General features: G+C 39.6%; 1 protein-coding gene across 3 annotated transcripts in view; it reads right to left on the bottom strand.

Annotated features, from left to right (window-relative positions):
* Positions 1-18,288, bottom strand: part of KLHL32 (kelch like family member 32) — a 168,162-nt gene that overhangs the window by 82,850 nt on the left and 67,024 nt on the right. For all 3 annotated transcript variants that reach the window (XR_012902608.1, XM_025182302.2, XM_006118422.4), the window contains exons 4-5: positions 18,001-18,108; positions 3,271-3,369 (exon numbers count right to left, since the gene is read on the bottom strand). Coding sequence is in view for 2 of the 3 variants with exons in the window: in XM_025182302.2 (XP_025038087.1) it covers positions 3,271-3,369; positions 18,001-18,108 (207 nt within the window). In the remaining variant the exon portion in view is untranslated. The remainder of the gene's footprint in view (positions 1-3,270; positions 3,370-18,000; positions 18,109-18,288) is intronic.

Raw genomic sequence — 18,288 nt, 5'->3', positions numbered from 1 at the left:
TTAGTTCGATCTAAGTAATCCTCATTCCACGAGGATTAAGCCTAGTTCGAACTAGCTAGTTCAAATTAAGGGCTGTGTAGACCCTTAATTCGAACTAGTGGGAGGCTAGCCCTCCCTAGGTTTCCCTGGTGGCCACTCTGGCCAACACCAGGGAAACTCTACTGCCCCCCTCCTGGCCCCGGACCCCTTAAAGGGGCACGGGCTGGCTACGGTGCCCGTGCCAGGTGCAAGCCTGCCAGCACCCAGCCAGCAGACCCTGGCTAGCACGGACCAAGCCACCCACCCGATGCCCCCCAGCCCTCCCTCTCTTCCCGGGACCAGGCTGGCGGCTCCCGGGAGCTTGCCCGGGACCGCAAGATGTGGGCACCCGCCTGGGCTAGTGCGGACATCGTGGACTCATCCACGATCTCCGCACTAGGCACAGGAAAGCGGCCGGCTTGGGCAGGATAGCTGCCAGCCTGGCCACCCAGGAGCAGGTGTGCAAGAGAATCAAGGGGGTCCACTGAGACCCCCGACCCTGAGCCCTGAGTTTACAGTGGCCGTCCTGGGTCAGACCAAAGGTCCATCTAGCCCAGTAGCCTGTCTGCCGACAGCGGCCAACCCTACGGACCCCTGGAGGGGATGGACCGAAGACAGTGACCAAGCCATTTGTCTCGTGCAATCCCTCTCCAGCCTTCCACAAACCTTGGGCAGGGACACCACTCCTACCTCCTGGCTAATACCATTCCATGGACCCAACCTCCATGACTTGATCTCACTTCCCTTTAAGCTCTGTTCCAGTTCTAGCCTTCACAGCCTCCTGCAGCAAGGAGTTCCACAGGTTGACTCTTTGCTTTGTGAAGAACAACTTTCTGTTACTAGTTTGAAGCCTGCTACCCATTCCTTTCCTTTGGTGTCCTCTAGTCCTTCTTTATGGGAACTAATGAAGAACTTTTCTATATGCACTGTCTCCACCCAACTCCTGCTTTTAGAGACCTCTATCCTGTCCCCCCTCCATCTCTGCGGTCTTCTGGGGGTGGAAGCTCTCCTGCAGCCCCCCAATTGCCCCCTCTCCCGAGATGGCAGCCTGCGGCCAGTGCAGCCAGGCTGATGGCCGAGTGGTGTGATGTGCCCAGTGTGGGCACTCAGGGCACTCCAAGCCAGGACTGCTTTGCAAGCGGGGCACCCTTGAGAACTGTCTGTCCGGGGTGGGGGTCGGGACCCTTTAAGCACAGCCCTTGGCTAGCCTGAGAAAGCATCTCCACGCTCTAAGTGCTCCTCTGATGCCCTGCCGGCACTGCTTCCGGCCATCCTTAACCCCGCTTCAGGGTCCACTTAATGTGGACGCGCTAGTTCGAATTAGCAAAACGCTAATTCGAACTAGTTTTTAGTTCTAGCTGCGTTAGTTCGAATTAGCTTAGTTCGAATTAACTAATTCGAACTAAGTTAGTTCGAATTAGCGCTGTAGTGTAGACATACCCAAACAGAGTAAAAGAGGTGGTTGGAAGCAAAAGTACACACTTTAAATACTGGAAGTCGAATCATCCTGAGTAAAATAGAAAAGAGCATACATTTGGGCAGGTCAAATGTGTAAGTATAACAAGACAGGTGAAAAAAGAATTTGAAGACCAAATAGCAAAAAGACAAAAAACTAAAAGCAAAATATTTGAGTACATCCGACCAGGAAGCCTGCCAAACAATCATTGGGGCTAATAGAAGAGAAAGGGACTAAAGTAATACTCAAGGAAGAAAAGACCATTGCAAAGAAGCTAAATTAATTCTTGGCAATAGCCTTCCTGAAGAGGATGTGAGGGAGATTCCCATACCTGAATCATTCTTTTTAGGTGACAAACCTGAGGAACTATCTTAGATTGAAATTTCAAAACAGGAGGTTTTGGAAAAAACTGAAAAAATTGAACAGTAAAGAATCATCAGGATTAGTATTCACTCAGGAGTTCTGAGTTCAAATTTACATGTAAAATGGCAGTACTACAAACTGTAGTATGCAACATATTGCTTAAATCAGCCTCTATATAAGATGATCAAAAGATAGCTAAGGTACATTTTTATTTAAAAAAAAAAAAAGGCTTGAAGGGCAATCTTGGCAATTACAGGCAAGTAAGTCTAACTTCAGTACCAGACAAACTGGTTAAAACTAGAGTAAAGAACAGATTTATGAGACATGTAGATGAACATGATATATTGGGGAAGAGTCAACACAGGTTTTGTAAACTGAAATCATTCCTCACAAATCTTTTAGGATTCTTTGAGGGTGTCAACAAGCATATGGACAAGAATTATCCACTCTATATGGTGTGCTTGGACTTCCAAAAAATCTTTGATAATATCCCTCACAAAAGATTCTTAAGCAAAATAAACTGTCATGTGATAAGAAGGAAAGTCCACTCTTGGATCAAGTAATTGGTTAAATAATGGACAACAAAGGATAGGAATAAATAGTCAGTTTTCACAATGAAGAGGGCTACATAGCCAAGTCCCCCAAGAATCTGTAGTGGGACTTGTGCTGTTCAACATATTCATGAATGATCTAGAAAAGGAGTGAACACGAAGGTGGCAAAACTTGCAGATTATACAACATTATTCAAGTCCAAAATGGACGGTGAACAATTACCTAAGGATCTCACAAAACTGGATGGCTGGGCAACTCTGGCCATGTCTACACTAGGAGACTAATCCAAATTTACTAAGTTCAACTTCTGGGCACCTGATTTTACAAAATTGAAGTTCCGTGTCTTCACTATGGAGAACAACTGAATGTAGTTCGAAGCAGGCTCCGTTAATGTGGATGCACTATCTTGGACTCAGAGCCCCAGGAAGCACTCTGGGGAGCTGCAGGTGGCCTCACAGAGGCCAATAGGTTCAAATTAGTGGCACCAGAGCATCCACACTAACGTTATTTTCGACTTACAAGTTTGGAAATAGTGTTATTCCTCATGAAAAGCAGGACTACAGAGTTTAAATTCTGTGGCCCTTTATTCCGGAATAATGGGCTTGGTAGTGTGAACACATCGCTTACACATCCAACCTTGTGGGGCTAATTTTGGACTAAGGTCTTAGTGTAGACCAGGCCTCAGAGAAGATCTATAGGACAGCCAGGATTCAGGTCTCTTGACTCCCAGTCCAGAGCTCTACTAGACCATGCTGACCAGAAACTGAGTGTATCCTAGTTCTGTAACATTTCCTATATGTTACTCAAAATTATGAGATTTAGTCTAGGAAATAAAATCAATCGAAGGGAAACCATCAGTTAATTTAGTACAGAAGCCTTACCTGAATGAGATAGTGAGAACATAAACTAAGGAGCTCCAACAACTGCAGGTGACTACCAGCTGCTAGCACATCCTGGATCACTCCTGGCTCCAACAGAATCTATATTGAAAACAGAAAAAAATAGTATCTGTTGTAAAGAACTATCCAAGGTATGGAAAAAATATGGATTAAGAGGAAGTCAACATTTTAGGATTTTATAACTTTTAGACTCTGAAAGCAATAGGACTGCCTATGCATGTGAACAAACTTAAGTATATGTCTCAGTATTTGAAGATTTAGGTGTTATAGTTTAAAAAAACAGTGAGACTATTCAGGGGTATATATACTCAGTGAAACAGATTTTTAAAATTGTTCTTAACAAGGCTTTTGACCAATATAATTACTGAGACTATCATAAAAGGCATATGATTTATTGAGCATATCATTTTTTACAAAAGCCACAAAAACACCCTAAAAAGCAGAATATAGCAATACGGTAACTATAATAATACAGTTTCATCAGCATTGAAGGAAAAATTATACACTTTGAATCTTAACTGATTCAGGAAACCCATACCACATCTCTCCTGAGGGAGAGATTTCTTTCCCATGTGAACCACACAGACAAAGAAGAAATTGTTACATGAACCAAAATGGAAAAATTAGAGACAAATTAGACAAAGTATGGAGAAAGGCAGCAGGTACACCAAATAGCCAGTAATGACACAGGGCAGGACTCCCAGTCCCAAAAGGTAAGCAGAATGTTAGAAATCCAGTACACTTAGAACTCATATAGCGTTCATTTTCAAAGTATTTTAAACACATTATCAAATTCTTAATATTACTACCATTTTATGGGTGGGGAAATGGAAGAACAGAGTCAAAGTGCCACTGAGGGAGTATCAGAAAAGGAAAAAGAAACCAAGGACTTGATTATCCTGTCCATTGCTCACATGAAACTCCTGCTGATTTCATTGAGAAGTTAGCTGGATGCAACTGCCAGGATAGGATGGCCTCACCTGAGACCTCTCACTCTTGTAAGATCATTAGATCACCTCTCTCTTAGGAGACCAGAAATTCTTAGTATTTGTACATAAGATGATTGGGGATTATATTATAAATCCACAAAAATATTATTAATCCAGGAAAAATGGTGCACTGACCCTCAAATTATCAAATAGCAGACAATGGATACAGTATTCCTTGATATTTTTTATTTCATTTGGCAATCATCCTTTTAATCAATTTCCCCCTTCAGTTTGTTCCCTTTGCAGTTTTGGCTTTGCACCACAAGGGGCCACTCTTTGACCGCTGAGCAGGAAGCTAAAGCCCTCAGCTATTTTTTTACTTCATTCCACACAGCTAGCTTTCCCTGTAGTTGTGTCTCTGGACCTCCCACTGAAATGCAGCAAGCAGCAGAAAAGGAGGAGGGGAGACACTGGACATGCCCCTTATAAAGGCAAAAGAAAGTGTGCATCTTCAGCAGTGACATTACATTGCACTTTCTTTTTCTGCCTTTCACACAGTTTGCTGCAAAAACTAAAGGTAAGGGGCTTGGTTCTGGTTTACACCCAAATCCTTTTACACCTCTGATCCTTCAAGTGGTATTAATTACTTATATTCTCACTGTATGGAGCCTTTGCCTTAACAGAATAGGAACTTAAATAAAGTGGCCTTAGTGTAAGAAGCATAAGACCCAATCTGTTCCAAGCTTTGTAGCCAATTAGGTTTCCGCTCATGATGGTATGAGGCACAAGGAAAACCCGGAGAGGGCTACAGGTACAAGAATCTGTCAATTGGTAGCTATGTTAAAAATGTGTATTCTGTAGCATTTGTCAATGTGTTCAAATGAGAACTAAATGTCAGACTGCCATGCAAACCACTCTCATTCCTATGCTTAGGTTCTGGGTGATGTAGACCTTGCAATGTTTATTATTCCACAGTGTTTTAAACTGAACAAGTCCTGTCATCTGTGCTGATGTCATACTAGTTGTTATGTGCCAGACACATGATTGATGCTGCAAAAGGTTCAAAACAGAAAGAACCAGTGCCCCGAAGAGATTACAATCTTTCAGACAAAGACACATTTTTATTTGTGCTTCCTCTGATGTATGAATATATTTTAAAACTATCAATCCATTTTATGGCATCGTGTAGATACCATTTGTAGTTGAGGTAGGATAGGGTTAAATGAGTTAAAATTTAAAAGTGATCTGCAAAAAGCCAGTGACAGAATTTTATAGATACATGACCGATACTCTCCAAAACAGTACACAAATATCCTGTTTAGCATAACAGCATAAAAGTATCCTGTTTATAACAACAGTTTTTGCAGGGTTTTAGAAGACAAGTTCTCAGTGCTTACAGGCTTCCCACACCAAAGCTATGTCTAGAATACAATCTTTTGAAAAAGCCTTTCAAAAGAGAGCATCTAGACTGCAAGCAAATCTTTCGAAAAAGTGAGCCGCTTTTTTGAAAGAGAATCCAGACGCTCTTTCGAAAAAGCTTAGTTTGCATTCAATAGCGCCTTTTTTCGAAAGAGTACTTTTGAAAAAAGGCATTATTCTTCATAGAATGAGATCTACTGCGATGAAAAGACTGCTGCATTCTTTCGATTTACTTTCGAAAGAACGCGGCTGCAATCTAGATGCAGGTGAAGTGTTTTTTTGTTTTGTTTTTTTAAAGGCTACTTTTTTTAAAAAAAACAACCCTGTCGTCTAGACACACCCCGATAGAGCTAACAGGGGTCTGATTTTCCAGTACTGAACCCTAAACAGTTCTGCATCCTTCTTTATACTTAGAGATATGATAAAATACTAAATGACTTATACTGGATGTGAAATCACCAGCGGACAGAAAGAAAGGCCACATACAAAGAAGAGGGGAAAAGCCTTAGGTAAATTTAAGAGTGAACTAAAAAGTCCTTATTGCCCTTGGAGCAGTCAGCACTTTGCGCCAAAGTTCCAGACCTATTTTTTTAAAAAATTAATAGATCGCTTTTAAAGGATCTTCCAGAGAGTGTTTTCCTGGCTCCCTGAGGTGCAACTAAACCTGAAAAACATTATCAGTTTATGTCCAGCTGACTCTATGGCAGCAAATTCTTATAGTACACCTACCATACTACATATATACTTTTGTGCAGTGGGTCTAATTCTTCTCTCATTTTTTTAAGCAAACAGTTCTGAAGTCAATGGAGCTACACTAGCGCAAAACCATTAATCTTTGATTGAATTCACACCCACAAATCTAATTAAAATATTAGGTTGAAAACTAAAAAGTGAACTATTAAACAGAATTATGAGGCATAATTAAACATATAAAAGCCACTGATATAAGTTGGCAGAATTTCCATTGTGTAATTTACACCAGTTGAGAATCTGGCTTTATGTATATCACCAGAAGAATATATTTGTGTACTTCTGTTTGCACTGTTGCTGATCCCAGAATAGTAGAGAGAGAAACTGGGTGAGGTAATATTTTGTAGTGGACTGACTTCCGTTGGTAAAAGGGACAGGACACAGTTTTGAGCCAAAGAGAGGTAGAGCACACTTGATCAGACTCTCAACTAGAAAACTTGTCTCTTTTTATCAGCAGAGTTTGGACAATAAATCAGTTACCTTGCTACCTTGTTAATATGCTACTGTCATATTAACATTAAAAAGATGTTACTTAGGTGTGATAGAAATGTAGCTGTGTTAGTTTTTTACTAGCATAAAAATCATAGTCCTGTTTTTTACTTGTCACTTTTTTAGCTGGCCTTAACTCAAGACTTGTTTGTGTTGTGTTTTTAAGGTATATTACCTAACTCAATCATCAATTTGTGATATTATGTTATTAACTTTAGCACGCAGGGGAAATGGTTGTAATTATCAAAGTCACAGAGTTACTCTATATGTGCAATGCTGAACAATCAAAGACTTTTGTGTTGATTTTATACATGTCATATGTATCTTTAAAGAGTTGGCCAGCTATTGTTTTCCTGGCTAAATAGGTCTGAAACAGAGTCTTTCCTTCTGGAATTACAATTAATGGGGTTAATTAATGCAAATTAATGCAATACTGATATAATGGTATTGGTAACAAATGTGTTTGAAGCTTCATTTCCCTGCAGAAGTAATATCCAAACTCGTTTGACCTGGTTTAGATAATAAACAAAGGAATTGAAACTGTATAAAGTGACAGCCCGGACTTGGGAGATGGTCACTCACCCTTGATAAAAGAACTTATAGGAGCCTGTGACCGAAGATATACTTTTTAGAAAGAAACAAAGGTACTTTAAAGCAGAATCTGTCTCCATATGGAAGATGGGTGACTATGAATAAGCTAGTCATGACCATAAGCTCTTAATTGTTTTTCAAGATATGGTTTCTGTGAAATGCTTCATGTTCTTAATAAATAGGCTTGGCTTCATGAGTGCTGGCTGGCTGCTGAATAACCTTGTCATTGTCCTTGAGAGAACAGAATTGTGGGTGTTGACTAAAGTTGTATCTGCTGAGATGATCATTGTGAACTGCAGGAGTTTGAAACCTTGTTCCTGCTCTGGTTTTTTTTTTGTTATTTGATAGGATTCCCCCATTCCTCTGCAGACTGTGCTAGAAGAATAAATGAACTAGAACACCTGTCTACAAAGGAAAAAGTTGAAAACTGAACTTCTGGATAACATTTCAAATCCTTGTTTGTGTGTGTGATTTCAGCAATGAAACCTTTCTAACCACAAGATGGCATTACCACTGAAATATGAAATCTGTTCTTCTGATTAGCTGAAAGCCATCAGACACATGTGACAGAGCCACATAACTGCACATCCTAGGTGAATGCCCTTACTTTTAATAGAGTTTTAAGACAACATTGATAGCAACCCAAACATGTCAAACAGATGTCAGGCAGTGCTATAAAGCTGTAAATACATACCTAATAAAAGAGACAGATTTTAATTTTAATATTCCAGAGCAGGAATATTAAAATTATATTATATATATTATATAGAAACAGAATATTCCTTCTGTTTTTCCATGTAATTACTATCATTTGCTCTTATTGCAATAGCAATTGAATAAGATAAACACTTATAAACAGCTAACAATATATTCACAAAGGTAGGTGAGGGTTTCAAAGACAACTAGCTCTTTTGTGGCAAAAGTACGCTAATAGTTTTAAAGGCTTTTTCTTTATAGGAGTAGATACAGCTTCCCATTTGGCTTTCAGAAATGAAAGTGTGTTCCAATGTAAATGCTGATTTTAAAGATGTATATATTGGATCCGATTTCCAAAAGTTCTGAACTGGTGGCGGGCAACCTGTAGCCCACTGGGGTTCTGTGTGTGGCCCATGAGACATTTTGTTTATCCACAGTATTAAGCACTCAGTTGGAAGAGCTTGTTACTAACCCTTACTATGCCAATAACTTGTGTGACCTGTGCTTCAGTTTCTGCATCTTTACTGCAATAAAATGAGAATATTGGTTACTCAGCTTTATAATGTACTTTAAGTACCTCAGATGCAAGGAGCTATTTCAGTGCAAAGTACTATTACTGATGGTCACATAATAAAAATGTGTGATATAAATGTATGCTGTGAAGGATAAAGACCCCCAATTTAACAAAGCACTTTAGCTTTTGTTTGAATCAGTGGGACTCAAGCCCATGTTTTTGGACTTTGCTGCATGAGCGCCACAATTATTTACAGGGATACTGAATTTCTTTCAGTCTACATACTCTTCTTTATTGACAAGATCCATTATTCCCTCTAACAATTTTCAAAGGGGAATTTCATATAGTCAGAACGTTCATGGAAAGAATCCATGGGAAGGGTGTGGGCAATGGACTTTTGTAGCAGTGCCTATGTTGCATTGTGTGTATAGTATTATGCAAGTATTGGAAGAGTTTTCAAATTGACATTAACTTTGTAAGGATGGCCACTATGTTATTTTTAAATAAGTTATTTATTAAATAACTCAGGAGTAGAAAACTAATGCATTTGTGCCAGAAAGTTCATTAAATGGAGCTTACTGTGAACCTACTTCATAAAGCACATTACTAAAATTGACTATGTATTGCCTGAGCAAATTTGTTGTTCAATAAACAGACTTGGTACATCTATGTACACTTGGAGCAAATGGCAATAAACATTATTGTTATTCCTTTGGATTTGTTTTTTAAAATATATTTATCTTATGTGCCAGAGGCCTCTTTGTTTATTGTTGTTCTGATATGATTAGGGACTTGTGAGATGGATTCAGTCAGTTGTGAAGGTCTGTAATAAAGAAAAATACACTCATCTAACATTTTCTTTTCTAAGATAAATATTTTAGTTTCAATTTCAGTTCTTTCATTGGCAGAGCAAAGCATAAACTATTACCAATATATCTCAACAGTATGCGTATAGCCCAGGTTTCACAGGTTACAGTACAGATGGGTTTATATAATAAGTCAGTTTCTACCCTAAGGTATAAGCGTAAAACCATTGGTAGAGAGTTACAAATCTACAAGTAAGGACAGAATGTGACCCGTGTTCATTTTGATTTGATGGGAATGGTCACATATTTCCAGGCTAATTTCTACTGTAATTTTCCACCATAATACTCCCTGCGAGAGAAGAAGGGGTGACATAGTTTAGTGATCTACACATAGAACTGAAAGTCCGGAACTCCTGAATTCTAAGCCCAATACCGTGGCCTCAGAGTAGTCATTTGATCTCTCTGTCTCAGTGTTCCTATAAGTAAAATTGGTTATTAGTGACAAACTTTGCATGGTTAGTAAGATTAATTACTGAATGTTTGTAAAGCATTTTGAAGATATAAAGCAATTTTAGGCTGAACCTGACTGGCCCTGGAGGAAGGGATTTGCTGAACCAGGGAAGGTCCCTCCCCTCATGCTACTACCCAGCTATGGCTCCAGCCTGCCCCTGCTGCTGCCTCAGCCCCCCCAGGGCTCTCCCTGGTCCTGCTGTGGCCGGGGCTGAAGCACCTCAGACAGAGCTGCACAGGGGCAGAACTCCATAGCCGTTTGCTTCCGCAGCTGGGGCAGAGCTCCACAGCCTCGGCCAGAGCTCCCTGGCTGCCACTGGGGCTGGAGTTCCCTGGCCGCTGGAGCCAGAACATAGCTAGAGCTCCACAGATGGGGCCAGGGCTGGAGCCAGAGCTCCCTGGAGCAAGGGAACTCTGCTGGCGCCAAAACTCCCCGCCATGCCGTCGTCCTCCCTTCCGCCCCACACAATCTGGGCTCCTGGCTGAGTTGCCGGTGCCCTTTATGGCCTTCTGCTCTTGCTGCCAGACCTCCTTTTTCCTGGGCTCTGTGGTTCAGGAACATCCATGGTCCACAGATGTTGCCAGACCAGGGAGTCCTGGTTAAGGGAGGTACAACCTGTATTATACCATAGAGTAACAAGTACACATACAATTGACCTGATCCTGATGATACTAAGCTAGGAGAAACTCCACAGTTAAGCTACATCAGTGTAAAATAAGTTGGAGAAAAGAATTCCGGTCCATCTGTACCATTGAATCATGAGATCAAGATCAAGGCCCAGCCTCCTTCCCTTTTATTTTTACAAAAGCTCCGAAGTGCGAACAACTATAATTTATACTAGCATAATTTATGTCACAGAGGGGTGACATAAATTACACCAACAAAAGCACCATTGTCGACATGTCAGTGGGACAGTTTCTCTTGCTGACATAGCTACTACTGATCACAGGTGCTGGAATAGTTAAGCCGGGGTGGGGAACCTACATAGGCCAGTTCTGGCCCCTGGCTTATTTGAAAACATAAAGATTAAGGCTGCATTATTACGTTTTATAAAACTTGTATATGGGGTTGCTGTTCATTCATCTCTAGGATCTGTGTTTTTTCTACTAAGTAAGACTATTTATTTTTACCTGGAGCAAGTCTCTAGTGTGCAAAATCTGGGGCAATAAATCGCAATGCACTACAGCAGTCCGTGACACTGGGAAATGTGCATGAAATAGTGAATATCTTTGTAGAGATGGGTTTTCCTAATGGGGGCGGGGAGAGGGTGACAATAGCTGGCACATATATTCCAATTTTAGCACCAGACCATTTTGCAACAGAGTACATCAACAGGAAGGGATACTTCTCCACAGTGTTGCAGGCATTTTGGGATCACTGTGGGTGTCTGACAGATCAGCATGGAGTAGTCTAGATTGCAAGATGCACACATCTTCAGGAACACTGGTCTGTACAGAAAGCTACAGGCAGGCACTTTTGTTTCAGAGTTGGATGTGGAAATGCCCACAGTAATCCTGGGAGACCGGTCTTACCCCCTCACAGCCCTAGCTCATGAAACAGGGTACCTGGACAGCAGTAAGGACTGTATTAACAACAGGCTGAGCAAGAACCATGTGGTAGAAGAACACAGCTTAGGCAGACTGAAGGCAAGTTGGAGGTGTCGCTGACAGTCTAGAGACTTTACTGAGGATAATATTCCCATGGTTATAGCCACTTGCTGCACTTCGAATGATCTGTGTGAATGTAAGGGTGAAACGTTTGCTGGGGAGGATGTCCCAATGCTTGGCTGCCCAGAGTTTGAGGAGCCAGAGGAGCCCAAAGGACTTCTATTAATCTCAGGGAGGCTTTGAGGAAGCACATTGACAATGAGGAGCACTAACATCTCTCTTTTGTAGCTGCTTCCCTGCTGCATCCCATGTTACATATAACCATGCAAGAAAATGCATAAAAGCAGCCTGCACCTGGGACTGAAGTGACTGCGGTGTGAATTTGTGTAACACAAAATAAAAACATTGTACCATTAGAAAACTTTGCCTTTATTGCTCAAAATAAAGTACAATAAAACATACCAAAGCACATGTTTGCTGGTAAGGGAGGGGCTTGGAAAAGGTAAAACCTCACAACTGTGTGTAGGTCCAACTAGCATTGTCAAGGTTGTGAGACAGGGTGGAGTGAAGGGGAAACTGAGGAGTCCCAGAAAGTGAAAAGGAAAATGTCCGCATACAGGGGGTAGGCAGGAGGCTTGCTGTACAAAAGAATTGTGCGTGTGCTTTGAGGGAGGTAGACTCTGGATCTGCTCACTCTGCAGGCTGATTAAAGACTTGAGCATCCCTTTCTGCTCCTCTATGGCCTTTATCATCTGGTCAGTGGTATAAGAAATAAAGGGATAGAAGCAGAAATCTATGTCCAGCAAAGTTAAAAACAACAAGATGTTTTTAAAAGTATATTAGGAACAATTTTTAATGGATTAAAAGCTGACTGATAGCTTTCAAAATGTAATAAATGGGCAACCATCATTAACCAGGTGTATTGCTATTAGGGTCCCATACAGATCTGTTCTTGAACTTATGCTACTCAACATTTTTATCAACAACCTGAAAAAGCTGCTGATGACACACATAATGAAGAGTACGGGTGACTAATGTAGAGCAATCATGGCTTGTTGGTACACTGGACACAAGCAATATACACCACTGAATGCATGTGTGTTCATCCAGGAATGAAAAGGAAAACAGTTCCAGATCAGGGAAGCTCTAACCTGGGAAACTTTGATTCTCAAAAAGATTGGGAGGTCATAATCATCTGAATGGAAGCTCCCAGTGTGATGCTGTGACCAAAAGAGCTAATGCAATCCTGGGATATATACACAAGGGAATTTCAAGCATGTGAAGGTCAACAGGTTATTTTATCTCTATATTTGGCACTGGTACAACTGAGGCTGGAAATCTGAAACCAGTTCTGATGTCTATGGTACAAGAAGGCTGCTGATAAATTGAAGCGGATTTAGAGAAAAAGCCATAAGAATGACTTTGAATTAGAAAGTCTTAGAAAGTATGTGCTTCAGTGACAAAATCAAGGAGCTTAAATCTATTTATCTTAACACAGAGTTGGTTGGGGACAGTTATTTCACGCTATAGATAACTACCTACTCTTGCAATCTAGCAGAGAAAGGTAAAACATGAAACTAGGCAAAGTTGAAGTTGAAACTAGACAAATGCAGACTAGAAATATAGTCACAATTTTTAATGGTGAGAAAAATCAACTATTGGAGCAATTTACCAAAAGACACAGTGGATTCTCTATCACTGTAAACTTTTAAATAAAGATTGGTGGTTTTTCTAAAAAACTATGCTCTAGGAATCATTTTGAGACAATTATATGCCATGTTTTATATACTTTGTGTGACTAGATGATTAGAAGCATCCCTTCTGGTCTTGGGATCTATGAATTCACAAAGGAAGAAGGCATTAAAAACACATTAAGGAAACATCATATTATCTCTGTATTTCTGAGACTGAATATCATTGTCTAAGCTATATTTATAAAAACATGATTAACAATACTATTCAGTGGCATGTTGCATTTGTTTACACTTTCATATTAGCATTTGATAGATCTGATACAGATAGAACATAGGCCCCAATCCTGCAAACACTTTCAGTACATAAGCAACTTTACATGTGAATAGTACCAGTTAATTTAACAGAACAACTCATGTATGCAAAATAGCTCACAAGAGTAAAAAATTTCAGGATCAAGGCTGCAAACTAGAAGAAACCTATTTTTCAATAGAGGGTTGAAGATACATCACCCTATGGAAGCTCTTGTAGAGCTAATTCAAAAACTCCGGAAACTATGCTGGTATTTTTAATCACTGGCACAATTTAATATCAGTATATTTCAGAATAATAAAAATAATGCTTTGCACCTATGCAGGTGCTTTTATCCGAGTCTCTCAAAGTGATTTATGAACATTAATTAACATGGCCCTAAATACCATTCAGAGGTGAGTGAGTATTATCATCTCCATTTAATAGACGGAGAAACTCAAACATAAAAAAAGTTTTGAGACAGATTTTTGTCAGTGCCTGGTAATTTTAGGTACCTCAAAATCTTTGAAGGATAATTTTGAAAACAGAAGTTCATTAAATGAGCCTGGGTAGTAACAGAACCTGGAATTCCCAGCTCCTTCATGAGAAAGTTTTAACCGATAAATTATGCTTTCAACACATAATTTGACACATTTTCAATGTCATGTCATATATGATACATTCTTCACTAGCAGCACTAGAAAGAGAAACATTTAAAAAATCTCCCATTTTATTAAGGCATTCAAGAATACTTAGACTGAAGAAAGAACAAAATGAGTATGGATGACATGCTTTCAATACACAGAAAAATGCATGGATGAACAGCTGTATTTCTAGTCTTATATATAGCAGAGGGAAAGCTTCTTTGAAGAGTTTCTATATTCTTCATATTGACAGAAGTATGGAAATTTAAGTGTTAGTCTGTAGAACCAATGTTAAATTGTTTACTTCTTTGTTGTCCATGCCATTTGGCTTGCTGACAAAGAAAATAATTTCATTAAATTCAGTTCAAACAGATTCCTGCATTCTGAATTTAATTTTCTCTGTGTTTAACTATTTCTTTTTGCAAAAATTAAGGGTATATAATCTAAGTACATTTGGAAAGAAAATATAGTACTGTAATTAAATTGTATAGCCCCATATTTTCTGTGCAACAATGAAATGGTGATTCTTTTTTTTCTTTTCAAAAATTGAAGAGTCAATGTTCACCATGGGGGTCTCTGCTAAATAAGCTATATTTTTAGGAATATTCTGGTTAGCCAAATTTCACAGCTAAAATTAGAGAGACTGAATGAACCAGGAATAAGACAAAATTAATAGGTTATGTAATCCTGATGTGTGCAAGAATAATCAAGATGAACATTTTTTAAATAGTTTCATGTGTACGGTACATAATTTAGAGTTGACGCAACTTTGGTCTCTACATTTCAAGTAAAACTTAAAAATTGGAAAGAACAAAGGTGAATAATGCAAGTGACAGAGTTTGAGAGATTAGATTTTGAAAAGTGGGCATATTCACTTTATAAAAAAGAAGAGAAGGAGAGACCAAAGGATCATATTCTCTGTAGATTAAAATCATTGATCAGCCAACTCTCTGCAGACCACCATAAAGTGTTCTATGGACCGTAAGTGACTCATACCATGATATATTTCGCTTATGAAAATGTCATATGGGACTGTCAAAAGTCATACTAAAATCAAGATAAATCATGTCTTCAATAGAGCTAACTTTAACAAACTCAAAGAGCTCAAGGATAAAGTTGTTGGGGAGAGCCAATGGTTTCTCAGAAAGAAATTATCACAAAAGTGATATAAAAGCTAAAAAAAGAGAAATTCTGTAAATACATCTGACCACGAAAAAGATGAAAGAAAGTGTAGTTCCTTTATTTAGTGGGAAAGGAGAGCTAATAATCAATGACATCAAGAAGGCAGTGCCTATTTTGCTTCAATTTTCACTGGAAAAGTAAATGGTTACCAGATGCTTAACAGTTAACACAATTAATATTAAGAACAAGGGGGAAGGGACACAAGCCAGTATAGGGAAAGAAGAGCTTAAAGAATATTTAGAAAGATATAACCTAGACAGCAGGTCCTATTAAAATTCACTCTAGGGTACTTAAGGAATAGGGATGTCAACTTGTAGATGACTATAAGCCTGGGCTTAATGGTTAATCCTGTTGACTACATGCATTGCCCTCCTTGATACTTCAGGTGGTGGGGGAGGTGGAAGCTGGTGTCCTTCCTCCATTCTTGAGCCACTGCCTCTAACAGAGAGGTAGCAGCACGAAGGGTGAGAGGGGCAAGCGGGAGCCCATATGTGTGGGGACATGCCTGCCCCCTTCTTGCTGCCTACTACAGAGGCAGCAGGGGAGGAGGGCAGGAGCTGGTGCTGGGGGGAGCCAGTTTCAAAGCCAGCTCCTCCCAGAACCAGCTCTGTGGTGCAGCCCCTCTCCCTCCACTGCTGCTTCAATCAGAGGCAGCAGCCGGGGCGGGGAGCATGGGAGGCTGCCATGAAGCAGCCTCTGCCCATGGGAGATGTCTGACCTGCAGTTACATGACTATTCAATTACATACAATCTAACATCTCTATTAAGGAACTAGCTTAAGCAATCTTATAACTGTTAGTGATCATTTTTCATAATTCATGGAGGATGTCTGAGATTCAACAGGAAAGAAAAAGAGCAAACACAAAATCGGTCTTTAAAAAGGGCAGAAGTAGACAACCCAAGGAAATACAGATCAGTTAAATTTGATACCTAGAAAGAGTCTAAAACAAAAATATTTTAAAAATCAGTTTGTAATCAGAGAGAGAAAAACAGTGTAATAAATAAAAGCAAACATGTATTTGTCAAGTACAAATCATCCTTAACAAACCTAATTTTCTTCTTTGACAGTGTTGCTGGCCTAGTGGATGGGGGAAAGGAGAAGACATGATACATCTTGATTTTACTAAAGCTTTTGACACATGACATTCTCATAGGCAAATATGGCTTAGATCATTGGTGGGCAATAACTGTGGTTCACCAGGGTTAGCCCCTCGTGGGTCCCCGCCACTGTCTTTGCCTGTGGAAGTGCAGGTAAAGAAGCAGTGGTCCACCAGAGGCTAACCCTGGTGAACCACCACCATCTTATTAGCCCATCAATGGTCTAGATAGACTTACTGTAAGGTGGGTGCACAACTGGTTGAAAGACTGATAGACAGAACAATCATTGATGGTTTGCAGTCAAACTGGGAGGCTGTATGCAGTGGGGTGGGACATATCTAGTCAGTCATGGGTCCAATATTTTTCTACATTTTTACTAATGATTTTGACAATGGAGCAAAGAATATGCTTACAAAATTTGTAGATGATATTAAACTAGGAGGGGTAGCAAGCACTTGGGGAACAGAACCAGAATTCAAAATGATCTTGACAAATTGGAGCAGTGGGCTGAAATCAACAAGATGAAATTCAATCAGTCATGGGTCCAATATTTTTCTACATTTTTACTAATGATTTTGACAATGGAGCAAAGAATATGCTTACAAAATTTGTAGATGATATTAAGCTAGGAGAGGTAGCAAGCACTTGGGGAACAGAACCAGAATTCAAAATGATCTTGACAAATTGGAGCAGTGGGCTGAAATCAACAAGATGAAATTCAATCAAGACAAGTGTACACTTAGAGCAGACAAATACTTAGGGAACACAATTTAAGAAACAAATGGACAAACTGAAGAGCGTCTAGAGGAGAGTAACAAATATGATAAAAGGCTTAGGAAACCTGACCTATCAGAAACATTTTTAAAACCTGAGCATATTTAGTCTTGAGAAAAGAAGAAGGAGGAGGAACCAGATAATAGTCTTCATACCTGTTAAGGGGCATTATAAAAAGCATGGTGATCAATTATTCTAACATGTTCACTGAAGGTAGGACAAAAAGTAATGGGCTTAGTCTGCAATGAAGGAGATTTAGGTTAGATATTAGGAAAAACTTTCTGAGAAGCGCATGTAAGTACTGGAATAGGTTTCTAAAGAAGGTTGTGGAATCTCTGTCACTTGAGGTTTTTAAGAACAGGTTAGACAAAAACTTGTCAGAACTATCATAGTTGGGTTCTGCTTCAGTTCAGGGGGCTACACTAGATTATCTCTCCAGGTCCTTTTAACCCTACATTTTGCGATTCTGTGACCAGAACTACTAGGATAAAGAATAGATTTTTCTTTTATGTTTGGATATTAGGCAGAAAATAATATCCACTCCAAAGTAAAATCAATTAATTTCATACTGACAGGCCTAAATACTTCATACTTTGTACATGCAAAAGATTAATAATATCAATTTAAAACATGTATATCTGATGCTTAGCATTAGTTTCTGTAGTAACAAGAATGATTTTATTTTTTGATTTGTTTGAATTGGAAGAATTGCACAATACCTGTCCAGTGTATGCAAAGTCCAGGGCCTGCTTTAAACCTAGGCTTGTGACACCATGCAAATTCACCTCATCAGCTCCACTTTCAACCATACAGAGACTGAACATTGCCTAAAAAGAGAAGAGAAAAATTTGCAGACATAAAAAATGAGATTGAGGGGGAAACATGAGAAGTTTGCTACCTACTTACTCCTTACTATTCTCCATATAAAAAAAAACCTCCTCAGTATCACCATGGCTACTATAGAATAAGATCCAGTGCTTAATCTGTAATGAAAGACGTGCCAAGGC

This window comes from Pelodiscus sinensis, chromosome 3 (genome assembly GCF_049634645.1).
Source record: "Pelodiscus sinensis isolate JC-2024 chromosome 3, ASM4963464v1, whole genome shotgun sequence".
Lineage (NCBI taxonomy): Eukaryota > Metazoa > Chordata > Testudines > Trionychidae > Pelodiscus > Pelodiscus sinensis.
The sequence above is the reverse complement of the archived record's forward strand: the minus strand, read 5'-3'. Positions and strand labels throughout refer to the sequence as shown.